Consider the following 27,573-nt stretch of genomic DNA (forward strand, 5'->3'; position numbering starts at 1 on the left):
AATGCTTTCACGGAGTTTCTTTAAATTGCATTTTCCACAAAAAGATTAAAAGAAGAGCTGTGACATTTAGTTATAACGTTCAGAAAAGCTGTTTACTTGGGGTTTATTTCCAAGTGTAATGAAGTCAGTTTCAGTCATTTCCATCATACATTCTTTGTGTTTTCCTAATTGAGTTTATGAAGTTTATTTAGTCATTCATATCCCATTTATCAACAATAAAAGAGCAGAAGAGAGAAGCAAACCCTCCCAGAAAATCACTGATATACAATCACCACAATCTCAGGGCTGAGTGAATATCCTTGCTAATGAAAAGCTGTGTACTTACAATCAGAGGGATGTTCCACGACTCTGAGGGGAGCAGCCTTTTGCTGCTGGAGCCAATGGGATGGCTTCCAGTTATGTTTTGTAACTGACAAGGTTCTTTCTTTCTTTAATTAAATGTGAGTGTATGATCTTTGAGAAAGTGTAACCAGTCACATGGGATGTATTGTGCTCTGCTCATCACATGGAAAACAAACTTAATCCACTCTTTCTGATTCAGCTCTGGAGCTGAACTGCATTTATGGTATTTGCATTTAAACCGAGTATTGTGCTCCATTAGCTGAGTCATGAGTGAAAGAAGGTGAGACGTTTACACAGGAAGACACCCTGTGTAAATGCTGCTGTTAATCTGGGATCAGCATCAAGAATACTCTTTCCACAACTGCTTTTGGATGTTTTGATCATTTCAAACCAGAGTGCGAGCTTGATTTTTCTTATTATTGCCTTCGCCATGGTGGTAATACGGTAGTCAGCATTGATCTGCCCGTCGTCCGTCCCTCTTTCCGTCCGTCTGTGTGTCTGTTTGCAAAGTAAAAATCATGAATGGAGTTTTATGAAATCTTCAGGAAATGTTGATAATGTTGATGTAACAATGAAGAGATGATTTTGGTGATGTGTGATTCACAATATGTCTTCTCTTTGAAGACGTTTCGCCTTCTGTCCAGAAGGCTTCTTCAGTTCTGAACTCGCTGGGGACCGAGCTTGAAAATATAGCCCCTGTGGATCATTGCCATGTTAATGATTTGAGTGGTCACCTGAGAGTCGTTAGCAGGGTCATTGGTAGTTGGTATTCACCTAGTTTCGGTTGAGGCGTCTCCCCTTTGTCTGCAGGTGGTGAGTCACTGGGTCTCCTGGAATGGTGTGAACGTTTGGTTTGTTGTTGGAAGGAGTGGAGGACTGCATTGAACGTGGGTGATAGGAAGTGCCTCAGCCCACCACCTCTGTAATGTTGTTTATGCTGTACAGTGCCAGGAAGAATGTAAGGAACTGTACATTGGTGAAACCAAACAACCTCTCCACAGAAGAATGGCACAACACAGACGCGCCACCTCTTCAGGTCAGGACTCAGCAGTCCACTTACACCTAAAGGAGAGCGGGCGCTCCTTCGAGGACAGCCAAGTACGGATACTGGCCAGAGAAGACCGCTGGTTTGAAAGGGGGGTCAAGGAAGCTATCCATGTCAAATAGGAAAACCCATCCTTAAACAGAGGTGGTGGCCTGAGGCACTTCCTATCACCCACGTTCAATGCAGTCCTCCACTCCTTCCAAAACAAACCAAACGTTCACACCATTCCAGGAGACCAAGTGACTCACCACCATGTGATCCAGCAGACAAAGGGGAGACGCCTCAACCGAAACTAGGTGACTACCAACTACCAATGACCCTGCTAACAACTCTCAGGTGACCACCCAGATCATTAGCATGCTAATGGTCCACAGGGGCTATATTTTCAAGCTCCCACTACTTGCACTGGTTATCAACTTGTTAATCTTATCCAATAAAGGAAGATAACAAAGATCTTATTTTCCAAGTGCCTTGATTCTGTAATCAGCATCATAGTCTATAATCTGCTGCTAGTCATTAATCGTCCCAGCCATTGTCATTCTTAAATATAAGTAATATACAGTGGCAGCCAAACTCACTGAAGGTATTTCACAGAGTTGGAGTATTAGTTTTTGGTGAAAGTCACAATATGTGAAGAAATTAGACATGTTGAACATTTCAAAACAAATATATTTTTTATTTTGGTTATTTAAAAGTCCAATATTGTTTGTGATCTCAAAATGTACCATTTTCTGTTCTCCATTGCATCACACATGTTATTAGTCACTTGTCATTAACAATAGCTCATTCTCCCAGTTTGGCACAGGTGATAAACCACTCAGTTCTGAAAGGGCCATTTCATTCTCTTGATGAACACAAAGTACAATAGCACAGAACAAAAATGTTGCATTTAACATTTTATTGGAAAAAAATAACATAACCTTGCCCTTTAAGAGATACACGTTATTTAAAGAGGGTATGCGTTTACTTATTTGTGCCTCTCTATTAATACGTGCTTCACGGTGTAAACTAATTAACAAGGATAATTGTATATTTAAAAAGAAGATCCGTTGTTGCAACGCGTTCATACCTCGGAGAAATATCGATCCCTCTATCAGCGCTTCCTACTTCAATTCCCAGGTGACTTTGCGGTCGATTTGGTGTTTACAACCAGCTGACATCCGGCGTTTTCTCGTCCGTTTGGCGCACCGACACCTACAGCCAACGGTATCCGTCACCATTCGACATTTCCTCCAGGAAAATCGCTCACCATTGATTCGCCCATTAAACCGAACAATTACATCATAATCATCAGATGCAGGTGAGGTCGGCAGGTCAAAAATCGCCGTGGTGCGTTCAGTCAACCTGCCACTCCGCAGCTAGCTTCCGACAGAAACGTTAGCCTAAGCTAACACATCTTTTTATGCTACCTTTAGCAGAAGCTGATCTTTCCACAGCGCACGGTGTTCAAGTCACTCAGGTAGAACTCGGCAGGTCTCAACGTCTTTCCAGTGGTTACGTTTGTTGTGTTATCGAGGATCAACTGGTATTGCGACGGGTTTTGAAGCTCATTAAGAGTCTAGGCCAGTATTTGATGCATTTAGCCTATTAGCTCTGTATAACAGGAAAGACTGGAGACATTCAACTCTGCTCCCCTCGAAACAGACGGAGTCTTTTGTAAATCTTGTAATGGACTTCTATGTTGTTGAATGAATAAACCTGTATGCATTGTTGACTTCGGGATAACAAGGCTGCGGCATGATAGCCATGTCGTGGTGTCAGGAAGGAGCTTCATCTGTGAAGTCCCTGTTTGTTCCAGGGCTCTGGACCCTTGTGCAGCAGCTGAAGCAGCCCGGTCATTTTCTCCCTGCACCAAGAACCCAAGTCTTCCTGAGCCATGACCACTCAGAGGGATCTGGATATGGTGAGCCACCTTTTCTCTGACCACAATGTTCCTCTTGGCAACACAAAGCCCAGGTTTGCCGGGGATGTGTCCATCCATAGAGACACTGGCTGCATTCGATTGTACGTGTAACACGGTGAGACTCGTTCACCAGGTTAAATAAATTGACTTTCATCGAGGCAGGAGTCATGGATTAGCCAGACGCAACACTTGGCTAGGACAACGACTGCTGTTCCTGTGAACACCATCTGTCTAATCTCAGTTAAAACGCTGCCCTACTTTCCTTTCAAGGTTTAGATGCCAATTGATGGCAGCCTTTTACTAATTCCTGGTCACAGCCCCTCCCTCCATCAACGTTGACAATATTCTATAGATGAGACGCATCTGAAACCGCTGTAGTCATACACAGAATGCGGTTAAGTCGACCTTATCAGATGATGAGATGTGGCAGCAGGCTTTAGGCAGTATAATTATTTACAACTGTGGGCAGCGATAGAAGCTATGACTGCTCAAGGAAATGAATTGATAAATCAGTGATCCAGTAATTGAATGCCACAATTTCAATTATTGAAAAGATTTGAATGATCTCAAGGTTTTTAGACTCATACCTTAATCGAGTCTGAGGTTTTGAACAAAGAAAAGTCATTAAATTCTAAAACAACTAGTTAAGGAACTCATGGTTGATTAATGTCTTTATGTAATTTGGGAATAAATAAGGCCTTAAGGCACTGTTTCCCTTTACAAAATGGGCAATACAAGAAAGAGAGTGTGATTAATATCTTCCTTTGGAGTGGAGAATTATTGACATTGATCATGTGGGATGTTGCCACTGGCAACCGGGCAGATTTGACTTGTTTTTATTCTCTTGGGGTCAGAAGGGATGGAGACAAAGCTCGTTAATGATGACATGGGTATGCAACTGTACGTTGGGGTTATTCGGTTCAGGAGGAGGGGGAGGACCGCCACCGCAGGAGGGTTGTATTTGTAAACAGATCAGAGAGTGGCTCCCCCTCCCCCCGCCCTCCCTGCCCCCCCACCTCATGGTTAAACCCCTTTGTTCTGTCCTTAGTGGTGTATGAGCTAAAGAAAGTTGAGGTTCTGCCTGTTTGAAACGTGCAGAGATCCATTCCATTTTTGCCACAGTGAGACGCTGCCGCGGCCCAGAGGCGTTGGCTTCGTTTCATCGGCCCTTTTATTGCTGCTGTGAAGTGGATCATAATTCAAGTCAGAATCTTTCAGCACGTCTCTGTTTCAGTGGGAATTAATCCTCATTTCTGTGATTCTGTCATTCAGCTCACAAAAGAAACTGCTGCTAATATTTACAACATGTTGCTGCTGTTCAGGCTTTCTGGGGCCAGAATATGGGACAGAAACGGTTGGTGGGAATGGCTTTGTTCATATAAAGTGGAAGATAATTCTTAAGGAAATCCCAGTGTTAACACCCCTCACACACACACACACACACACACACACACACACACACTCGGTCTCCTTGGGGGCTATGCACTGGCCATGTAAATTTAATAACATGGCCAAGAGCTGTCTGGGACACCTGGGGTTATCGCATTAGCCCGACAGCCGGGACAGAGGCTTGCAGCACCCAGGGAACTCGAGGGCCGGTCCCCCACCGCCCGACCCCACCCAGATCTGTTGTCGACTCTGTAAACGGGGGCTCCCTTCAGTTGAGCGTAAGCTCTGAGTGAATGAAGCAGGCCGGTCAGAGGGTGGAGATCTGGTGTGGATAAATCCCATTAGGCCGGAATGCCGCTCTCTTCACGGCCTTCCGCAGGTCACCTGGTGTCAGAAGAGGTTAGAGGAAGTGCAGGAATTCCACCACAGCCGGCAGAGAGAGGACTGTGATGGGGGTGTGGGTCCCGGAACGTTCCTGTGAACTGTCTTTGTTTTTGCCACAGGTGCATCTCCGCCTCATCCTGGTCAGTGGGAAAACACAAGACTTCACTTTCTCCCCGAACGACTCGGCGACAGACATCGCCAAGCACGTCTTCGACAACTGGCCTGAAGGTACGCTGCATTGTTTAACCCAATATGCTTTTGTCAGGTCGGTTGTGGCACGAACAGTTTCTACAGTTGTGTCCGGTTCATGGTCAAGTCTGTTTCTGCTGGAGTTTGATGGGAATTGGGGATGTTTTTGACCCTCAAGGCAAAAGTTCAACTGTGAATTTGCCAGATGACGAACATTTTATTTCTGGGATTTTGACCAACTCAAAAGCAAAACTATAGAAATTAAGTTTTATTAAAGTTGTTAAATGGATGCTTGAATTCAAATTCTATTTTTGGGGCTGTTTGAATAGGTATTGCTGCTGTTTCATGTTAAGGACGTATAATTTTAGAGCAGAAACTGTATTTTTGTTCACATTAAAGCGTTTCTAGTAAATCAACCCTACGCTTATTGTCTTTTTAATCTGGTCTATACGAACCTCTCTAGCGACCTCTAGTTTAGGCCGTTCTGAATGAGCTTCCTGTTTCCCTGCACACGTGACAGGGTGGGAGGAGGAGAGGGTGAGCAGTCCCAGCATACTGCGCCTCATCTTCCAGGGGCGCTTTCTTCATGGCAACGTTACCCTGGGGGGTGAGACCGTGTCTGAGCTGCCACAACATTAAAATGACTGCTGTAGGTGGTGAGAAACGTTCTAACGTAATGACTTGCTTCCATGTTTAAAGCTCTAAAGTTGCCGCCCGGCCGAACAACGGTTATGCACTTGGTTGCCAGAGAGACGCTACCGGAGCCCAACTCTCACGGTGAGGCTCTTTGTTGTGTTGCCTGCACAAACACTGTTTACTACCTGATGTTTACTAGCTGATGTCTGCTGCAGGTCAGAGGAACAGAGAGAAAACTACAGAGAGCAACTGCTGCCTGCTCTTGTAAACCAACAGAGACACACACACCCACACACCCACACACACACACACACACCCACACACACACCCCTACAGATCCCCATACACTCTGTCTACCTGCCTGTCAGCTATGGATGCAGAGCACATCACAGGAAGTGTGATTTGGGCTCTCACCTGCTTAATTTCCTGAACTCTCGTCCAAGCCGAGTTTTTTTGTGCCAGTATGATCATGTTTTGCCTCCAGACTTTATCTGCATCGCAGAAGTTTCCGTCGCTGTTCTTTTTGTGCCCCCCCCCTTCCTCACTTCGGGCCTGCTCGCTGCTGGCCCGGTTAAAAAGCCTTCCCTGCTAGCCAAGAGGAATTAAAGGAACGGCGTTAACCCTCTCAATGCACTTAACCGCTCTGTTCATCCAGAAGTGTTTGTGTTGCATCCTCTCTTCCTGGATGGCTGTTATAGGAGGCCATCTTCCCCTTCGGACTGTTCCTGCCTCTTACAAACACAACGGTTCTGTCTGCGCCGTTACAAAGGGCCAGTGCGGAAAAGACTTTGGACAGACTCCCAGTGATGAGGACCCAACACCTCTGGGTGTGACTGTACGAACTTGTCGATGTTCCGGCGTGACGCCGTGTTGGGCCAGTCAAAGGCAACAGGAGGAGCAGGTGAAGATGAGAGGGGAGGAGAGACAACCGAAGACAAAGGTGAGGCCGGGAGGACGGCTCTCTCCCGCCTGATGAAGAGTTGAAGGTTGTTTCCTTTCTCTTTCGTTCGAAGCCGCCTCTGCTTCTCGTTTCCTCTTTATTGTGGAACTCGGTCATCCTTAATATTGAAATTTAAATATATGGATTTTTATCTGTGCATAAGTATTTTAGTGTGAATGAGTGTTGTGTATGAGTGTGCCTAAGGGGAATTGGGGGATTAGGGCGTGCACGTTGATGTTATTTTAAACTTTAAAAAAAGCGGGGCGACTGCGGAGCGTCGATGGGCTGTGGTTTCTTCAGAAAGATTTTGATTCCTTCCATCGAGTGTCCTTTGGCTTGTGTTATGTCGGTGTCAAAGCTATGAAATTTAGCTCAGTATGAATAAATGTAAAAATAACTAAATTGCGCTGTGGTTGATGTTGTATAAGGTTGTATTATAAATTAATAAATCTTTAAATAAGGCAAATTCCTTCAATCTCAGCTCTGTATGTCTGAACTATTTGGGTTTCTTTTATGTGGGGTGTGTATAATTGTGAGAGAAGTGGTTGGGTATGTTTTGCATATAACCTAGTTCTGCTTTCGTATCTGTACAGTGGGTTGTGGGTAGTTGTCCAACTGTTTGTTTGTTTTATTTATTTATTTTAAATAGTGCACAGTACCTTTTGGGACATGATTTATTCTAAAATAACATTTTGTGGCGTAAGACCCAGGTGGTAAGTAAGGTGTAGTACCCCATATCTGCCTGGAGAGGTCAGTGTTGTACAGGTACAATGAGGGCGTCATGCTGAATCATTAATACGTTCAATAATTTAAATATTGTTTGAATAACTGTTTAAAAGTATTCTATATAGTGAAATAAATTAAACCAACACTTATTTTGGTTACGTGAATGTGACCAACGGTTCATTGACTCTCCTGATAACTGAATATTTAAACCTGTTTCATAATCAAAATCTTTAATAGACACATATTTCAGGCTTTTCTTGGATTTCCTTGGTGTTTTAAAAACTCTTTATTTTTGTTTCCTCGGGGGGGCAGAATTTTCCAAGCAGGCACCAGACGTCAAACAAAATATTTCCCAAATAGTTTTCCACAAAACCCTCCTATGTGGGGGGGAGAACCCTAAAACTGTACAGACACTTTTCTGTTGAGCTGATAACCAGCTGCCTCAGGAATGTGATTCTGACATGTAGCTGCAGTAGGTCCAGGTTTCCACTTGATACTGGCTGCACACCTTCGGAAAAGTGCAGTCAACCCACACCTTTCCCAGCATGCCTTGCTTCCAGACGCACCATTGTTCTTGTCCCTCTTCACACGTTCCACTCGCTACTAACCTTAACTGTTTAGTGGAAAAGTGTTGCTGAAACAGGAGCTGACCTCTGACACATTATTGCTCTTTAAACTGCAGGATTCATCGCTGTGGAATCCTTTGCTGGTCAAGTCCACCACAGCAGCTGGGGGATGGATTCATTGTGTGGCTGACATGAGTCCAGCACGCGTGCAGCCAGTCAGGGGGGTGTTGCAGCGGGCTGCGGTCCAGCCCGCACTCATCGCCGGAGGGCATGTCTGCACCTCCCCTGCTCCCGACACACAGGCCCCGTCTCCTGATCCCGACTTCGGGGTGTGTTTGGGATCCTGCTGGAACAGGACGAGGATCAGTTCACAATCACCGCTCATGTGTTGATGTTGCTACAGGCAGACTCCAACTGCCATTTAGAATCAAAAAAAGGAGAAAACATTCTGCCCAGTAGCACAAAGGCACACGCAATAACTGCTAAAATGATCCATTGTACTAGTTATGTGAACTCTTAACCACAGAGTTCAACCCAAAATGACGCTGCAGCTTTGGCTCGGCGTCATCCTTCAGAGCAAATGAAAGAAACCCAATGTTATTGATTTCATTTTAACATTTAATTACGCTCTTACTCAGCAGCCGTCAGCAGGAGCCCCCCCCCCCCCCCCCCCCCCAGAAGGAGCCCAGTCAGGACCAGGCTTCTTAAGGTTCTTTCCTGTTGAAAAGGACTTTTTCCTGCTACTGGTGCTTCCTCTGGGGTCAGACTCTGGGTCTCTTGATCGTGTCTGACACTGTGTAAACAAAACTGAATGGGATTAATGGAGCTAGATTCAATATTTGGCAAAGCTAAGATGATTCTTTTCCTGCAAACTGTTCTTTACTTGTGTTTCAATAATCTCATTAAAATCTTCCAGATGAAGAACAACAAACAGGGGAGGTTATTAGGAAGGAAGTAGTTGGTATCATGATTGGAATCTAGTGCAGCCTCGTCTATTTAGAATAAATGAATGATAGAAAAGCTGCTGAGTCAACAGGGGGCTGTTGATGTGTTATTTTCTCTTAGGGGGGATTTGACTCCATAAAACCGGCTCTGACTACTTTGCTATCTGCTAATTTACTCTTGTATTAAAACCAGCTGTCAACACACACACACACACTTACACTCATATAGGAAGGCGGATATTAATACTTCTGTCCCATCCTGACGTTCAGCACGTCAGGACAGCTTGTGTGTCCACGTGTCATCATGTGTCCCCTGGTGTGAACACACCCGTGTTCCTCTGGTGGCCCCTGAATAAAAGGGTTCAGGAGGCCAGTGTGAAAACATACACACTGATGCAGAGGTTGAATTAGCCCAGCAGGGTGTGTGTGTGTGGGGGGGGTGTGTGTGAATCTCCCGGCGCCGCCTTTGTCTCCTAATTGGGAGAAGGACAGCGGATCAGGGTGACTTTTAGAGATCCATCAGGATCTTCCTCATTAGAATGTCCCACTTTCTGTTTGACTTGTTGATTTTTCCCTCCTGCACATCGACTTCTGAAGACCAACTTCATAATCTGCTCCTTTTTCCCCATAAAACATTTTAACAAACGAATCAACAACGAGCACATTGCACAAACACCGGGACGGCCTTCTTTGAAAGTTCTCTAACCCAACAGGAAGGTCGTTAAAACGAGCCCTTTGTCCCGTCGGATCATGTGATCAGCGCTTCTCCTGTGTTTACGTTGGGGCTGTAGGTTGTGATTGGCCCTCAGGTGCCTCTGCTTTCTCCATCCTCACGCTCCAACACGCTCCCTGACGTCGCTGGAGTGGAAAAAAACGTTTCCAATTGCTGAATTATTTACCGTGCTCACATTCTGTATGATTATTGCTCAGTCACACCGGACGCTGACCCGGGCCCGTTTGTGTCTGAGGCCAATGGAAACACGCTTCCGTGCCCTTGTTTCCATCCTTTGCGGACTCTTGGATGCTAAATCCACATTTTGTGTCGATTCCCTCCTCCTCGGGTTCTGAGTGATCTGCTGCTTTTTGTTTAACTATATTGGACCTGCTGTGTGTATGTTGTTCATTAAGACATCATGTTTTACACTTCGTTGCTCTTTTACACCGCCGGCTGGAGCTGGAGCTGTAATTCCAGTTAGTGAGGGATCAGATGGAGGTCAGCACCGGCCTGTGGGGGTTGCAGTGCACCACAAGTCCACCCAGCGTCTCTGGACTACATTACAGCTTTTATCCTCACTAATGGGATCTCTTGGTGGGGAATCCTCGGGGTGATGGGGATTAAGATACCTGGCCTCGCTCCCACGCGCCGCTTACCATGAGGGGTGGGGCAAATATGTAACGCATGCTGAGGCTGCTGCCTTTACATGTTTGGAGAGATAGAAGACAACCAGGGGTGTCAGGACCAGATGGCCGGGGGTGCGCGCTGCACCCGTCCCCGCCTGTGCACAGGTGCAGCATTTCTGCCTCCACCCGGCTGGATCTGACACGAGGGGATCGGATGACGGAGGCACGAGAGCGGCTCCAAACGCTGAGCGAGAACTTCTGAGCTTCTGTGACATTGTTGGGCCGGTTTTGGAAGTTTCCTGGCACCAGAGAAGCAGGAAAAACAAGACGAAACGCTAAAGCGAATGGAGAAAGGAGGGTGGAGCTGGTCCCAGTTCTCTTTGTGTGGGTCTTACAGAGACCAGGCTGTGTAGGAGAGAGGAGGGCCGAACAGCTCCGAGTCTGTGCTCCTTTGTTTGTCGGGTGTGGTGAACGCACAAAGGTGTTTTTTACTGCACAGTGACGTGTAGCAAGGCGGCAGTAGGCAGTCAAGGTCGGGGTGGATGAGGCCTCCTGTGAGGCCAAGATTCGACAAAGATTCGGCTGAATTTGTCTCACTCATAATCTCAAAGGCACACCTGCAACAGAGGAGGTAAAGCTCCTGCTGCAGACGGAGGGTACGGTCTCGGATGTCATTTTGGAGGCCGTCAACAGCCTCTGGCAGCCTGTGGACTCTATCCCAGCTCTTTTAGAGTCATTTAAAATCACTCCCGAGCGTTTTATTTAAGGCCCACAATTTAACCTTCACTGCGTCCCCGAGCAGCACCCTGAAGGTCATTCACGGGCCGCTCGGAGCCGCCTCTGTCTGGTTTTTTTCCCACTGTTCATCAAACGTTTTGATCCTCCTCTATGCCGACAAGTGTTTCCCTCTGATAATGACTCCATAGCAACTCCAGGAGCCAGGCGGGATCCTCCTGCTCTGGCATTTAATTAGAGGTGATTGCTATTTGTTATGGCCCATGTTCTGTGTTGAACCAGCGCTGCTCCTCTCTGGGGCCGAGCAGCAGCAACAGCGGCGGCGGCGGTGGCGGCGGCGGCCTCGCTGGTGCTGAGAGCAGCAACAAGGAAAGGTCAGGTGGAGTCCATCGTTGCAGAGCTGCCAGGTTTGTGAGTCGGGGGAAGCAGGTGTCTGAACTCGCTGTTTCCATATTTTTGGTTCACATATCAAAGGATAAAGATATGATTATAACGCAGTGGGAAGGGCGGCGTGCTGATGGGAGACGCCACGGTCAGGAAGCAAACCAGCAACTCTGACACAGTTCATCCCAGTTTACGGGCTCGGCGGAGAGCAGCGCCTCCGGCCTGGCTGGCGTGGAGGCAGCACCTGCTGAACCGGGAGCCAGGAGGACGCCCGGCGGGTGAAGTGAGGCCGGTGAGGAGGCAGAGACGCGAGCCGCCATCTCGGGACGGTGATGTCATTTGCGGGTTGAGGTCAGTTTGACCGCCACGAGCTGCTGGTCTGAGCGACCTTTAATGCGGAACAGAACGCGCTAAGCTCTCTGTGGCCATCGGGCTCATGTCCGGGTTGGGAAAACGAGCTGATTCTGACTGGCTGAACGATTCTACTGCTCAGCTTATATAAGTGACACATTCCAGAAATCAGAATCATTAGAAATAAAGTCAGCATTTTTAGGACGGATCAGATGGAATTCCTCCATCTTGAGGGAATCCTGAAGCCTTCTTTATTCTATCAATGACAGAAGCTGCTTTATTTCCTGTAGAGGAATCCAAAATGTTCTCTGGATCCTCCAGTGATGATCACTTTACGACCGTTTCATCGACCAACAGACACTGAAGGCGTGATTTTGGACCGTCTACAATCAGGCTGTTTGGGTCTTTTCGTGAAAAAAAACGTGTCGAGTTCCCATTTCTGAGGAAAAACCCTCCTAATTCAAGAGGTTTTCATTTTCAGCGTCCATCCATCACCGTGACAGGAAGGACGGACGCAAACACGAGGACGAGGACGTGCAGCTGCGGCCCAGCCTCGGCCTGACGTCACAGTTTGGCTCCATCAGAGACGCCTGTCCCCCCTCTGACCCCCCCACCCCCCCCTCTCTGTCCCACCGCCAAAGCTCCGGGGCAAAACCCTGATCGATCCTTCCAAGTGGTTGATTTATTAGATCTGTGAGTCTGAACTCAGATGGGTTTTACAAGTTGGGCCCCGTGGAGACGCGAGCTTGTTTTCCTTCCTGGTTTTATAGGACGTCTCCTGCGTGTGGATCTGTGGTTGTTGAACGCAGCTCAAGCTTTTCCGTCCAACTCTGGGCTCTGAGTGATGAACAGACGGAGCTTTTGTGACCGTCCAAGATTCCCGAGCAGCCTCCGCCTTTTGTTCATCCGGATCAGTTTCCAATTAACCAGCTGTCACTTCGGCGGCGGCGCTGCAGCCTCCACGTCTGTGTGGGGCGATTATCCCAACTGTCGGTTGGATTTAGAGCCCCACCAGGCACGGAGGCGATGCCCAGCTCCACCTCTCTTCCACAGCGTGCTCCCGGCGTGCAGGGATGGCGGCAGTTCCAGTTCCCAGAAGTGCAGGAAAAGCTTCCAGTAAAAAGCAGACGGCCAAAACCTCAGTGAATTCCTGACCAGGGAAAGAATGCAGCCAGGAAAGCCGCGCGCTTCCTCTTGAGCGTTGGAAACCTCAGCGAGCTTCCAGAGCTGGCCCGCTCCTCTCTGACAGAGGCTGAAACGTCTCTAAAAACATCCCTGAACTCGACATCTTGGGGAAGAACAGCGGGAAAATGTTTTCCCTTCGCTGGGCCGATCGGTCGGGGCCTCGGATTTGCCAGCAGGGCGGGTCCGTCGGCAGAAAACTGCGAGAAAAATTGGCGATGGCGGGGAGCGTTTTACCGCCACCAGATTAATGTGTAACTGAGGATTAGCAGCAGCAGCCCAGAACAAAGGGACGACATTTGGCAGCGTCGGAGCTGCAGCTGGTTTATCGTGCGTTCACGCAGAGCAGGAAGGTTCAGAGAGGAGGCCGCAGAGCTGCAGAGTGGCGGAAAACAAAGAATAAACGAGGAAACAGGAAAGAATCGTGTCTTCTTCAAAAGCTCCTTTCTGCTGTTAGTGAGAGCAAACACACACCAACATTCCTGCACTTCTATATTTGTGGGGACTTACATGGACATAACCTAGTGCCCATCTCCTTCCCTAACCCTCCCGACTAACCCCCTGACCCAAACCCAGGTCCAACCCAACCTTAGAACCAAGTCTTAAGCCTCAAACAGTCCTATGGAGTTGTGAGGACCAGCAGAACAGTCCTTGCTTCCCAAAAATGTCCCCATTTTGCTTGTATTTCTGTATGCATGATGTAGCAAGTGGAACACACACACACACACACACAGAGGATTGAAATCGTCTCCTAACAAACCACAGTGTGGCCGACTGCAACATTCCTTCTGGAAACTTTAGGGTGCAGCTCAAAAACGAAGGATTAAAGCCCAAACGATGTGTTTCTGTCAGTGTTTCTGACGCTTCAGGGTGCGTTTAAGCAAGTGAAGAGGACGGTGCAAACGTTGAGGGCTATGTTGAGAGATCAGCGCGATTAGTCGTGGCATCAGTGTTTCAGGTGTAGGTTCAGATCCTTGCTGGGTTCCGAGCAGACGCTTGACAGCAGGGAAGGTCCAAACACACTCAGCTGAGCCCACGCCAGAGCTCCGCAGAGCAAATATTGGCCTCTCGCCACCCTGAATGGATGCTAACGTTGCTGCTAACGATGTGTTTCCAGGCGTGTGGCAGCTTTTCAGTGGCAGAAAAGGAGAAAAACCCCTGCGAGTGCGGCTGGAAGCTCCCGTCCTGTGCAGGGTGATGGGCGTCTCGCAGCCTCGGCGGGAACGTCCCCTCCTCAGGCTGTAAATATTTGGCTCTGTTTACTGAATCCTTTACACCGCATTTGTTCCTGCAGCCAAGCGACCCGGGTGCTCTGTTTCCGTCCCCTCCGTGGCAACAGTGGCTTCATCTCCTCTCACGTGGCTCCCAGATCAGCGGCCTTTCTGGCCACCCGTTGCTCCCGCACGCTTGGCCCGTCACAAGGGGCTCGTCCGTATTATCTAATCTCACAAGACTCCTCCGATCCTGATCTGCCGTCTGGTTTCAATTAAAAGCAACGGTCGCTCCACTCAGAGACGATCTGGGGAGGCATGAAGGGCGTCTAATTTATTTACTCCTATATGTCTTGTTGTCAGGCTCATCGTGACTCATGTGGTGAAATGATCCGACTAAAAATAAACAGATTAAAGAGTCACTTCCATCCATCCAACGACACAACAGGCAGCTTGCGTCATCTTTATTTTTTTTTAATCAAGATTTGACTTGTACTTTTGTGATTTATTGTGTTTGGAGGATGGAATCAGTCGTGATCAGGTTGATATTTTCCCCCTCTGGAGACTCGATTTCTGTTGAAACTTGACTCAGCCTCCATTAATGCCGTTATGACTTCCAATACCACAGACTTCTCTCCTGCAGCCTTCAATCTGCCCAGACTGGTTAAAGATACGAGCAGCAACCCTCCATCTCTCCCTCCTGGTGGATTTCATCACAGCCCAGTTCACATTCCTTAGTTCTGTTATTTCTAACTGTGTTTTTTCCCTTTTTTCTCTCCCCCTCCTCTTCTCTTCGCGGTTCAGGCAGCCAAAAACTAAATGACATCATGTTGAAGGGAAGCTGAGGACGTACCCACAAGGCCCTGCAGGAGAACCAGGCACCAGTGGCAGGAGGAGGAAAGTTAATTAAAATCAGTGAAGGAGTCAATGTTTTATAGTTGGTTTGGCTAGCACTAGCAACATAGCTGATGCTGCCTAAACCTGCACCCATGACTTCTTAGCTAGTTGAAAGTGCACCGCCAGCTATTATTGTGGAGCTCAACATACTTTGGCATCCAGACCGATCCCCCTGCATGCACGTAGGCTTGGACAAGGTCAGTGGCCCGGTGGAATGGCGTATTGTGCATGCAAACACACTCAAAGTGACACGAGCTAGGCTGGAACATTCTTTGCATTCATACGGTCTCTCTTTAAAGGAAAGTTCTGGCTTCGGCCAGAACACTCTGATCAGGAGCTCCGGCAAAGGCTCGCGCCGCTGTTTTGATCACTTGTTTGAATCTGAAACCAATTATGGGATTAAAGAGTCCAGAGAGAAGCCTGTGATCCAGTTGCTAAATCCCCATTTGCTTACAGAAACTGTTGTGGGGCCCTCCCAGCATGGCAGCCGGACGGTCACACAGATCCTGATCCCTCGGCCCAGCGTGACGGCCGGAGCGCAGGCAGAGGCAGCGCGGCTTTACCCACCGCCTGAACTCTGAATAACTGTGACGGGAGCCAGCAGAGATGAGCGCTAACATGCAGGCTTTAATAGAACAATAAAGCAGCGTCCCGACAGGCGGTCACACGTTGACGAACACGCGGTTCTGCTGAGGTGTGTAAGGAATTCTGTTCCTAAGTGAATCTTCCTGGAGTGTGAGCACGCTTCACAGAGAGCGACTCCCAGTGTTGTGGATGGGGGAGTTTAGGGGTCGCTGACCTTCATGAGGAACCAGCCGCACAGCTTGAGTTTTATCTTGAGCTGCAGATTACCATAGCAACACAAGCTCACGCCGGTGGTTTCGTAGCTAATTTTGTGACAGTTTTGTCTGAGACATTGTTTTTAATGTCACAAGCTAATAAGTCAGCATCTGCAGGAGTAGCAAGGACTCTGAATGCTGAACCGAGCTCATCCCAAAGTGGGTTTTGGATGTGTTTGCAACACAGGGCGGGAGATGACGGCATCCGTTACGAGCTCTGTTCTGAGTCTCGCTGGACAGCTTTTGGATTCCCGTCAAGACTAAATGTTCATTAGTCTCCAGGGGATAAAGCTTCTTAGATTGTGTAATCGTCGATGGGTGATATTTCTGATACTAATGGACATGTCGCCACAGTTATCATTGTTTTTCTATGGTGTCATCTGTTCTTCTGCAGATCCAACACACACCAGATATTGTGCAGATGTTAGCATTTAGCTTTAAAGACGCAGGCGATCTATCATTAGTATAAAATGGACAACTGTTTATTTCATCTTGTGCAAATTGGACGCGAGTTATATTCGATGCACCATTACATCATAGATGACAACAACATTCCCAACTGATGTAATTTACATTTTTGGAACATTTTAGGAGAAAAAGCTGCAAAAGGGAAAGAGAATTCCAAATTCCAAGTTTAACAAACAAGCGCACACATATGTGGTCACACGCTGCAGTAATTCTCTGTGTACTTTAGAACTAACGTAAATTCCACTTGATCTGCCACCACAACACAGTCCCGGTGCAGAAAGATTCCCTTCTGAAGGTTTTATTACAGGAGCAAGGTTCAGGCCGTGACTTCTCAGGCACGGCGTTTTCTCCGGGGACAACAGCAACGGCATTGTACCGACAGCCCGAGTTGTGTCCTTGTTGGGAGATTCCTCAGCATTCCTGAAAGAGCTGTCGCTGTGACTGAGCGCTCTGTTCCAACACCCCAAGCAGCCTCCGAGGCGCAACTTCTCAAATTCCACATGTTGTCACCTCATGGAGGTGGGAGTGACGTTAACCTGCTGGGGTCACGCAAGATATCCCCCTGGAGTTTAATCATTTATCAAATGGGGAAAATGGTAAGGGAATTCTAAATCATTTTGTCATAGATGATTATTATTTTCTGTACTGCAAAACCTCAAACCAGCCGATATAACATATAATAGGGCCAATCGCTTTGTACTGGAGCGTTCAATTATATGTTTGCATGATTGGGACCTTATAAAGCATCATGGAAGGAAAGTAAGAGATGAACTAAATCATTGGGATGAATGCAGCCCACTGATGTTTACGCTGTTTTTATTGGTGCAATTGCTGTTTTTATTCATTTAGATTTCACATGCATTCCGATGCAAATGCTGACATGAAGGCAATAAATAAAGGCAATAAATAAAGGAATAAATCATATATTATCTAATAGCAGGTAGCTAAAATGCGCGCTTTGTCCAAATGTGTTTGTGAATTGATATGTAGCTATCGTGACTTTGCTTAATTTTAAAACATATTAATACTCTTATTTTCAAAGGCATCCCAGGATTATTATCCCCACATAACTATGGTATTTTAGGTGGGTGTAAATGATAAATAATGGCCTTTTATTGGGCAGTAATGAGCTTTTTTCGGTGTTTTCTACCGAGCAGCTAGCGATGCTAACCCGGCCCCCTGGCGGACAGCCCGGGCGACCGGGGCGTTAGGACCGGGAGGCGGGTCGCTGCGCGGGGAGCAGACGCTCCTCTCCACACCAGCCGTTTATTTGTGGCTCTCAGACAGAGTTTGAGGAGGATTTCGACGAAATTCTGACGGTGCTCTGGTACGGACGGTACTGAGAAATTAACCTTTTGTCTGTAGTGTAGAAGTGTAGAAAGAAGTTTCCCTGTGGGGGACAGGTAGGACCAGGACCAAGTACCTGCAGGGTAGCGGCGATGAGGCGGACAATCTGGGCAATAATCCCGAAGGACGCGGTTTATGGGACAGAAGAGGCGACTGGGATGTGAACACCGACCACTCACCTCCGACCAGAAGGTACCAGATCAGATTTAATGGTTTCAGATTATGTTGGACCTCCGTGGAGAGTTGATGTGAGGAAAGTCCATCAAGACATTCAGAGAATTGCAACATTTTTAGGCTTCAGATGCAACAATAATCTCTTTGACATCGTGTTTTCATGCCTGTTTTTTAAAAAAAATAAAATAACTGACAAGTCTGAGTTCAATTGAGGAAGTGGATCACCTCTGGAGAGTCAACCTTCTGCCCCAGAAAAGGGTGTTTTGTGTTAGTGCGGTTGCCCAAATCCCAGTTCTGCCCCCCCAGCTTGCTCTTCAGTAATACCCCAGTCTCAGGGGACAGGTTACGTCCTTCCCGCCCTTTGAAATTCCGATTTAATGACTTTCCGCATGGATATGATCAATACTCTTGTCCCCGTGTTCCTGCAGCTGCTGTCCTGGTCTGGAGGAACATCTGTGTCCTCTGCTTCTCCTGTAGCCTCGAGTGGGACAGGAGACGTGTGGACACACCCCAGCCTGTCTTGTGTCAGGATCTAGGTCTCTGTCTCTGCCTCGACTTGTTGCTTTTCACTTAACACACCTGTTCTCTGGGGGCCGGCGGCTCCTCCGAGGGGATCGAGTGTCAGAGTTAATGTTTGATGGATCCCGTCTCCGTGGTTTTTGCTGTAGAGCTTTCTTTCAGGGTGGATCCCTGCGGGGGCTCTTTTACAGGCCGGCAGCAGCAGCCTCCTCTCCTCCTTTTAGTCCCGGGGGAATTTCATAAAAAAAACGTGTTTCTCTCCGACGTTCCGAAATCGGATTTCCCTGGTTAATCTCGCCTGCGGGAACAAGAGGTCCGTTGTTGCTGCGTCGCACTCAGATTGTGCAGCCCGGCCTCCACATTTCTGTGATTACTGTGCGTTTGAGTCATGGTTCGAACTCCGCTCTCTCTCGCCTTTATCTGCAGTGTTTTGCAATCACCATGACGACCCCCTGGGAGACCTCCCTCCTGACTCACCTGCTCCTGGTCCTCCTCCCTCTGGCGTTGTCTCTCCTGCAGCCTCCCCAGCGCCAACCCCTCCACGTCCCGGCGCTGCTCCCTCACGCGCCCACGCCTCTGGCCCGCTCCAGGTTCAGCGCCCGGGCCGAGCTGGACCTCACCTCCCACTGTAACGCCAGCTGCTTCCGCTGGAGAGAGCTGGAGACGCGGCGGGAGCAGCTGGCCGACAGGCTGGCCTTCGAGACTCTGTACGCCGACGGCTCCCGCACGCTCACCACCGTGGACGTGGAGGCCGAGGACGAGCCGGAGGCGGCTCGCCCGGCCCGCCCTCTGGCCAAGAGGAGGCCGGGGCCCAGACGCGTGAGGAGGCAGATCTACGGAGCCGACGGACGCTTCAACATTCAAGGCGACGACTTCCTGCTGGATTACCCCTTCTCCACGGCTGTGAAGATCTCCACCGGCTGCACCGGCGTCCTCGTGTCCAAGCACCACGTCCTCACCGCCGCTCACTGCGTGCACGACGGGAAGGATTACGTCAAGGGGGCACGGAAGCTGAGGGTGGGCTTCCTGACGCCCCCATCCGTGAACGGCACCAGAGCCGGTCGCGCGCCCGCCAAGAAACCTCTGGTGCGCTGGGCGAGGGTCAAACGTACGCGCGTGCCGAAGGGATGGATCCAGGGCCCTCTGGAGCTCGCCATGGACTTTGATTACGCTCTGCTGGAGCTCCGCTGGCCCCACCGGCGTCCCTTCATGCGCCTCTCGGTGGCCCCCTCCTCTGACGACCTGGCAGGGAAGCGCATCCATTTCTCAGGTTTCGACAGCGACAGATCCGGCGAGCTGGTGTACAGGTTCTGTCCCGTGGAAGAAGAGTCCAGTGACCTGATATACCAGCACTGCGACGCCCGACCCGGCGCCAGCGGCTCTGGGGTGTACGGGAGAGTGTGGGACAACAGTTTAGAGCGCTGGGAAAGGAAAGTCATCGGGATTTTCTCTGGACACCAGTGGCTGGAGATAGACGGGGAGAACCGCGACTATAACGTGGCCGTGCGCATCACTCCTCTGAAGTTCGCCCAGATCTGTTACTGGGTGCACGGCAACAGAGTGGACTGCAGCCAGGAATGAGACCGAACTCACAGTTCTTTTTCTGCTTCTGGTGCCATTAAACACATATTCCTATGAGATCATCACCACGGAATCTTTGACCGCGTTCAGCCACATTAATAATAAACTCCACGTTGCCACTGTACGAACACAAACCTTTTTGTACGAGTGAAAAAACCCACTTTGGACACTTTTCTGAGGTCATTTGCGCTGTTTTATGATTTTCTGAGCGGTGTTTTCATCGGTACAAAGGTGTTTAGGGTGTTAAGGACACTGTTGTTGATATGTTAAACTCGTTGTGAGTTGAATATTAAAAGTGGTGATTATATTTTGGTGAAAAGGGTTGATATATTTTAATAAACCTTCGTTATTGCAGGGGTCAACGCTGAGCTTCATTTAAGGAGGGTTGTGGCGCTCCCGTGTGGTGGCGACTGGTACTGCACCGCCCCAGATATTTAAAACAAACCCCCCCCCCCCGCAAAATAACAAAAACCCTACATAATCTTCATCTGCAGATTATTTTAAATTCTGTTTCTGTTTCCGAAAGAGACGCATTTCCAAACAGAAGTCGACAAAAAGCATAACGAGTCAGTAGTTTAGTGCTTTTTATTAGAGATAAGGAGACGATACAAAACATCCACCATTCAATATTCTGTCTCAAATCTGAACGCTGGTCCTTCATATAAACATCGCTCCCCATCAAACCATAACACCAGAGTTTGTTTTTAATCAAGCATCCTGGTTTTAACAGGTACAAGGAATGTTGTCTTCTCACTACATCAAATGCTGCGGTATGCTGACCCCGGACTGGAAATAAAAAGGAATCGCTCAAGTTTTGGAATTTGCATGTTTAAAAATGGGGGGGAAAAAAAACGACAGTGGAATAACAAAACAAAATATATATATAGATATATATATTTAACTGTGTTCCCCAGAGAATGTTTTGTTACATCTTGTGCAATCCAGAGTGAATTAGATCACATTACACCTACCCTTACCTACACACACTTAAAAAAACTTAACTAGAAGTTTGGCAAGATAAAATAATCATTTTTTTTTAAAAAAAAAAAAGGTAGTTGGAACAATTATGTGTAAGGAACCAATATTTGGAAAACTTTCCCTTTCTCCCCCAGGAATCATTGAGTGGGAACATGGAACTAAATCCCTCCATACACATGAAAAATAACCAGTGTGTCACCTCTGTTTATCCCTCCATCTTTAATCGTATCTTAATTTTTCGTTTAGTGCGCGTTTTGCGAATCTCCAAGTTGCGTGGACTAAAATGACAGCCTGCCTTTGTGGAATTTACTTTTTTGTCAGTCGATTTTACCCTGAACCCACCCACGTCATCCCACCCACACAGTCCCATGATTGGTGCTGATTCTGTATTTTGCCCTTCTCCAAAAACCGCACAGGAATGAACAGCTAAACTCAACAGATGTGTCTGAAAGGCCTCGACTGAAGCCGGCTGAGGGGGAGGGGGGCATATTTATATAGGAGATCCTTCCAGGCTGACCACCGATGAGCCACCGAGCTTTTCTGCTAGGGTGTGCCGGTCTTTGAGGTCTTCCAAACCGTTCACCTGCCACTCGTGCTTAATACCTAAATAAAACAAATGAAAGTTGCATTAGATATGAGAGGAAGGTATCAAGAGATGATACAGTAAGTATATAACGAGGGAGCGTGGTGAAGTGTGTCAGCGCGGGCGACTGATGTGCTGCGGCTCCTCAGAGATGAAGAGCAGGCCTAAGAGCTTTGGGACAGCGTGGAGGAGGAAGGAGGGAATTGGGACGCGGCCGGCGGAGGTATAATATTTACTGATGGAGACGTTATTGCAGTCTGATCAGGCTTTCTCTTTAAACACCAGTCTCTGCCATCCGCAGTGCGTTACCAAACCCGACCACTAGGTGTCGCAAGTGCTAAAGCTGCTATAATGGCGTTTTAAAGACCTCAAAAAGACAGAGTGAGAAACTCTCCCATGACCTCTGTGAAATATGCTCTGGCTTGATATTAACACCTAGCAGGACAATAAAAACCCATTCAGACTGACCATACAAGTATCCATACAATTATGATGTAATCATGATGTGCAGTTTGTGTAATGAACAGTGCACGTGGTACTGCCTACATCTTTATCAATATATCAATATATAAATAGGCGTTGCTCTGACTTATCAATAGGACCTTGGCTACCACTAGTAAAAGAATAACCCTCAGTCATTATGACGCTAAGACAAAGATAAGTCTGTCAGTACAGGGTGCCAAACCTATAGATTTGAGCTAGGTTTGTGTCTCCCATATGCTGTCTGCTTATTCACCTTCAAATTTCCTTTTGATGGCATCTTTTGAGCTGGCATAGATCATCTTGCTCTTCAGGGGGGCGTTGTCAGGAGCCCTGCAAATCAAAAAAGCTTCGATTAAGCACACAAGATCTCCGATGGCGTCATGGGTCACCTGAAGAGTGAAAAACCTTGCTCCTACCAGAAGATGAAGACCAGATCCTCCTTCTTTGTCTCCTTGGTCTCATAGGTGGCGTCATACAGGGCGTAGCGGCAGTCCTCTGGCGGCAGCATCTTCACAAAGTGCTGGTAGGGGTCCTGAACGGTGGTTCCCACTTCACCCAGCAGGATCTCTTTACCTTCATCCAGGACAATGTTCTTGAGGTCCTTGCTGAGACAGAACAGAATGGCCTTCTTCCTCTTCCTCTTCTCTTCCTCGTTGGCAAAGGCCTTACGCACCTTCATGTCATTGAAGACTGCGATAACTTCGTCTGTGACTTTCACGCCGGAGGTCTGAGGGGAGAAAAGTGAGTTTACACTTGTGATTCTCAGCAGGAATCTTTCTGATCATCTGTTTAGAAGAGGTGAAGAAGTTAGAGCAAAGGTTGGCAGCTGAGAGCAGCCGTCAGTATTGCAAAAAACAGAACTATTCGTTACATCTGAAAAGAAAGTTTGCTTGAAAAGTGCACGCCCAAAACTGGTTTCATTTGAGGAAGAAGCTTCAACTTGATGTAACCTCCATCGTACCGGAAGGAGCTCGGAGTACGTTGGTTTCCCTTGTGGTTGCTCTGACATTTGCCTGTTCTTCTCATTTCAACCCTCTATATTTAAACCACTTTTTAGCTCCACACGCTAACTTATGTACCAAACGATTCATATTTTAATAGCTGATTAGAGAGAGGGTTGCTGTGATGGTCATGCTGCTATAACATTCCGTTCACTTTCCTTTCTGAATAATCCGTGCACGGCTCCAGAACACATGATCACACGCATAGATGGCCAGATGTGGATGTACATTGCAACAGGGCCATGTCCTGAAGGCCGACATGTGATACAGCATCTCTTTCCGTTCCTGTCTGCTTGTTATAAGTCGGCAGCGGTTGACGTCACACCGCACACGTGGTACGTTGTGGTGTTGAGCGCTGTAGCGGCCAAAGTAGACGGTGTCCTGGGTTTGGATCTACAGGCCCTGCACGGCCTGATGTTTCTTGATTTACTTAAAATTGTTTCAGAAAGCTCCATCAACACTGGAGGAATCAGAAAACATTGAAAAGGCAACGAGCCTCTTGACATTTGGGAGGTCACAAATCGATTATGGCTCAATGAAACCTGTTAGTTTAGGCTTTACTGCGGTCACAGCTGCCTGAAAGGGTTTTGCAACCATCTTGAAAAGGTCATGAGAGCAAACCGGCGCAAACACAGACGCTGCGAAGGAGAAAAGGAGTCTGAGAGGAGAACACGTGAGTACCGCAAAACCACACGTACTAATGAGCCCCAGTTCAAATGAAAAGGTTTGGCTGTGACCAGGTCGCTAATAGTGTTGATTTCTTTAACACAATGTACAATAAATCACTGCCAACACAGCTCCAGCTATCACCCGTTGGATTTCATTTCTCCTGGATCCAGGACATGAAGTGAAAAAGAAATTTGTGGCAGCCACAAATTGTGTCCAAAGTTCACCTCACACATGAAAGTTGAGCAAACAGGTGTGGCCGTGAGCAACGGGCATAAAAATATTGCATAAGTTTCTCCCTGCGAGCACAAGTGACAGCCATAGAGACCGGCATGTGGGTGAGGTTACAGTCAGGAAAATAAGGTTTCAGTTCAGGGTTCAGCGGCAGACAATGGAGCGTCTGTCAGACTATAGAATTGAAGTCACGTCGCTCAGTCACAGCAGCTCCATTCAATCAAGTCTTCTGACTCAGTTTAAGGCCTCCATCAACGGGGAACGCTCGCTCGGTAAAAGGTGGAGGAAAACTACTGTCCCGCGGGGCGTCAAAGGGGGGGAGAAAAGACAATAATGAAAAGGAAATCATGAGGCAGGAAAGAAGGAAAAGAACCCAGACGGCAATAAACAAAGCAGTATGGAGGAGTGTTTGCTCAGGGCCTGAGGAAGATATGAGGAAACATCCATGCCCGGTTCCTTAATATAGCTGTACAGAAAGAGCTACTTTACAGATCTTAACACCTTTTGTTTGTGTTATCACAATCATTTTATGGACCCAAAGATTGTGTGATGTGTTTTTCACACACGCTGCAAAAAAGTTTCCATTCTGCATTGTACTGGCCTTTCCAATTTTATTTTATTTTATTGGGGGGTGGGGGGCTGCAGCCTGTTAAAATGATATTGCTGCATCTTTTATGGCTGAAATTGTCAGTTGATTATATAGCCACAGCTGTTAAAACGACACGACAAACAGGAACGACGTTATTATCGTGCGCTTTCAGAATGAAAAGATAAGCTAATTCGGATAAACCTGCGGTATTTACGTATAATAAATGCGTACTACGCCACTAGGGATGCATGTATTTGATGTTGTCGATGGTTTATTTCCAGGTGACATTAGAAAGCGAGTCTTTAAACGTCTTTAATTTCACATGCGCAACAAAAAAAAAAAAGAGGAAAAAAAAAGAAAAGAAAAAAAGATGCGCAGCAGTGACGAGGATTCGGGGCCCGTTAGCTCCAGCTAGGCAGACAACAGCAAACGGCCGTCACATAATGGCGAGAATTCGGTCCAATGTTCTATGTTTTAACCCCCAAAAGGCGAAATCGGAGCTGGTTTGTTAGTAAAGTCACCCAAACTGCGGTTTCCGCCATAATACGACACAACTAATGGTCCTTGCACCAAATTCAGGGTGGGGCCATGAATGCAGCACGCGCACATGTGAGCGCTAGCTTGCTATATAAGGGAAGGCTGCACCCCGACAGCCCCTCGGTTTGTCGATTCATTCATTTTGTGAGCGAGCGTAACTCGATAATAAACCCGTAATTATCCCTCTGAGCTGATGCGAGTGAAAAGTGAACTGATTGGGAGCAATGGGGGACACACAGCGGCGCATATACGTGAGGCAATGAAGCCGCTGAGAGACAAAGAGCGAGTAAATCACAGCTAGCACCGGCCATAATGGGCTTCATTTTATGCCACTGCTAATGTAGCTAGCTGGGCTAACAATACAGTTAGCTAGTTAGCCCCGGGGCGCTGCTGCACCTGCCATCATCCAGCGCCGAGCTGTTATTCTGTTCAATCATCGGCCAGCTTGGGAGGAAATAACGGTGCCAACGATGCGGCCTACAAGACGCTCAAACGCCGCTGAATTAATACAGACAGGACTTTCTCCTTTTGTGGCGCAAACACGGGCAGATAAATGAAATGGCGTCCGGTGTTATGGCCCAACGCCGTTATGTCCTGTACGGGTTGTTAGGGAAATGTTTTCATTCCTTTTAAAACCCCTACAAAGGCGCATTTATTGGACGTCTAAAGCATCGCTGCCGAGGATTCTAACGCAATGACGCTAGCGGCGGATCCTGCGGCACAAGACCGGCTTTTGAGCTCGGGTGCTAAAACCGACAGAATTACCGACAGATTCTACATAAATTGTCCAATAACCTCACCGAGCACGCTTAAGAAATAAAGAGTGTGCGCCAGTGAAAGTCAGCAGGGCAGAGACTGGTGTAACGTTAGACTTACCATTGCTGTAGCTGTGGATAGGTCAGCGTCTGAGTAGAAATTGAATGGACTGTGATGATGAATTGTCGCTCTCGCTCACACACTGGATAATAAAGGGGACGCGCCTCGAAGCGCGTTCCCGCCGCGTGCACGACCGACTGTCCGGTTATACGTATTGTGTTTACAATTGACCTATATATCCTGCCGCTTTCCTTAAAAGGGCATCGAATTCGATTTTTTTATCGATCAAATCGATTATTTTCGGCGTGTTGGAGACGAATAAGAAATGTTAATTGATGTGTCGGGATTTGTTTATTCAATGATCACGTGGTGCCACTACTTTGAATAAAACATTTTTTTCCCCTAATAGTGAATTTTCAATGCTAGTTTACATTTTAGGACCGTAGGAGTGGACGTGAATGAGGAAGCAGAGAGCATGATGGGAACGCGTGTTTTATAGCGGAAGGAACCCTTTCTTGGTGATTGTGCGAAACCTGACACGCGATTAACGGGAACCTGATGAATAATTAAACTAATGCGCCGTTAGATTTTGATCCATTACAGCCAGTTTCTGTATCGCTGCGCGCACATTCGCACCGTCGCGAGTACGTTCTATCAATTATGACCCTAATGGCGCGGTGAATCATTAATAGGCCGGTTAGGACGCCGTAGAGCAGACAGAGCGACTTGTAGGATGGAGGAAATGCTGTGTCGTCCCCTCTCCTCCCTCCCTCCCTCCCTCCCTCGCCTCCTCCCCTCCCTCGCCTCCTCCCCTCGCCTCCTCCGTTGGGTTTTTGTTGGACTCACTTCCAAATATGGAAGCGAACGGCGAGCAGCGACGCTCGGTGCACGCGCCTCGCTCACAGCAGCCGGAGGGGCGGGGCCAGGGCGCCGATCGCCATATAAGGAAACAAGGGACACGAAATATCGCCGTAGCGGATTTTTGTCCACCTCTGCGAGGGGAGAGAGACGCCACACACAGCCGGTCAGTGTGAGCGAGGACGCGGACACGAACGCTCCTTACCCCCCAACCCCCAAAGAGAATTATAATGTACAGCCATATCATTACAGCACAGGCCAGCTCAAGTGATGTCATTGTTGTTGTTTTTTAAATTTAATATGATGTGGGTCGAGATGTAATGTAAGTTCATTACGCCCTATAACACCAATATGTGAAGGGAAAAAAAATCTAGTGATTGCTTAACCGTTTACATTAGAGTCAGATTGTCTTGGCTGGCTTATTTTGATTTTGTTTTTTTAATGTGTCTATAAAGGCTTCAACCTACTGACATCCATTGAATAGAAACCGTAGACATTTTCCAGCTGTGTGGTGTTTGGCACCACCATGCTGTGGAAATACAGATTGTAGAATATCTACAAACTGTCAGAGACTCTTGGAGAAGCTACGGTGGCCTTTTCATAACCACATTAATGAAGATTTGCTCTATGGATGAAGGGTTTCCTTGGCCAAAACCCTCACAGTGACCCTTTTACTGGTGTGGCAGCTGAAATCCTCTGAGTCCATTTTTTTAAGATAAAACTCGAACTGAAAAC

General features: G+C 47.6%; 3 protein-coding genes and 2 long non-coding RNA genes across 8 annotated transcripts; 3 read left to right on the forward strand and 2 right to left on the reverse strand.

The window, feature by feature from the left end:
* Nucleotides 1–65: 65 nt before the first annotated feature.
* Nucleotides 66–2,586, reverse strand: LOC130530841 (uncharacterized). Its single transcript, XR_008951933.1, has 2 exons — nt 2,457–2,586; nt 66–840 (listed from the first exon to the last, which is right to left on the reverse strand). It is a non-coding gene; the product is annotated as an uncharacterized LOC130530841 (long non-coding RNA).
* Nucleotides 2,543–7,294, forward strand: ubl3b (ubiquitin-like 3b). Of its 3 annotated transcripts, none has more exons than XM_057042336.1 (7): nt 2,549–2,687; nt 2,803–2,846; nt 3,186–3,290; nt 5,183–5,291; nt 5,773–5,859; nt 5,952–6,029; nt 6,104–7,294. In XM_057042336.1, exons 3-7 carry the CDS (start codon nt 3,264–3,266, stop codon nt 6,154–6,156), a joined length of 354 nt encoding a protein of 117 aa, XP_056898316.1. In that variant the 5' UTR covers nt 2,549–2,687; nt 2,803–2,846; nt 3,186–3,263; the 3' UTR covers nt 6,157–7,294. The 3 variants fall into 3 exon arrangements, with proteins under 3 accessions (XP_056898315.1, XP_056898316.1, XP_056898317.1); XM_057042337.1 differs by having other exon boundaries at nt 2,550–2,687; nt 2,806–2,846; XM_057042335.1 differs by lacking the exon at nt 2,803–2,846 and having other exon boundaries at nt 2,543–2,687.
* Nucleotides 7,295–14,149: 6,855 nt separating this feature from the next.
* On the forward strand, nt 14,150–16,312 carry LOC130531825 (uncharacterized). Its single transcript, XR_008952209.1, has 2 exons — nt 14,150–15,362; nt 15,622–16,312. It is a non-coding gene; the product is annotated as an uncharacterized LOC130531825 (long non-coding RNA).
* A 1,285-nt stretch (nt 16,313–17,597) lies between these two features.
* Nucleotides 17,598–20,455, forward strand: LOC130531818 (serine protease 23). 2 transcript variants are annotated; one of them, XM_057043979.1, is made up of 2 exons: nt 17,598–18,011; nt 18,939–20,455. In XM_057043979.1, exons 1-2 carry the CDS (start codon nt 17,955–17,957, stop codon nt 20,091–20,093), a joined length of 1,212 nt encoding a protein of 403 aa, XP_056899959.1. In that variant the 5' UTR covers nt 17,598–17,954; the 3' UTR covers nt 20,094–20,455. The 2 variants fall into 2 exon arrangements, with proteins under 2 accessions (XP_056899959.1, XP_056899960.1); XM_057043980.1 differs by lacking the exon at nt 17,598–18,011 and adding an exon at nt 18,729–18,825.
* A 205-nt stretch (nt 20,456–20,660) lies between these two features.
* On the reverse strand, nt 20,661–26,321 carry cfl1 (cofilin 1). The gene is made up of 4 exons (XM_057043990.1): nt 26,041–26,321; nt 22,554–22,864; nt 22,391–22,467; nt 20,661–21,674 (listed from the first exon to the last, which is right to left on the reverse strand). Exons 1-4 carry the CDS (start codon nt 26,041–26,043, stop codon nt 21,562–21,564), a joined length of 504 nt encoding a protein of 167 aa, XP_056899970.1. The 5' UTR covers nt 26,044–26,321; the 3' UTR covers nt 20,661–21,561.
* Between the last annotated feature and the right edge of the window lie 1,252 nt (nt 26,322–27,573).

This window comes from Takifugu flavidus, chromosome 9 (genome assembly GCF_003711565.1).
Source record: "Takifugu flavidus isolate HTHZ2018 chromosome 9, ASM371156v2, whole genome shotgun sequence".
NCBI classification, from domain to species: Eukaryota; Metazoa; Chordata; class Actinopteri; order Tetraodontiformes; family Tetraodontidae; genus Takifugu; species Takifugu flavidus.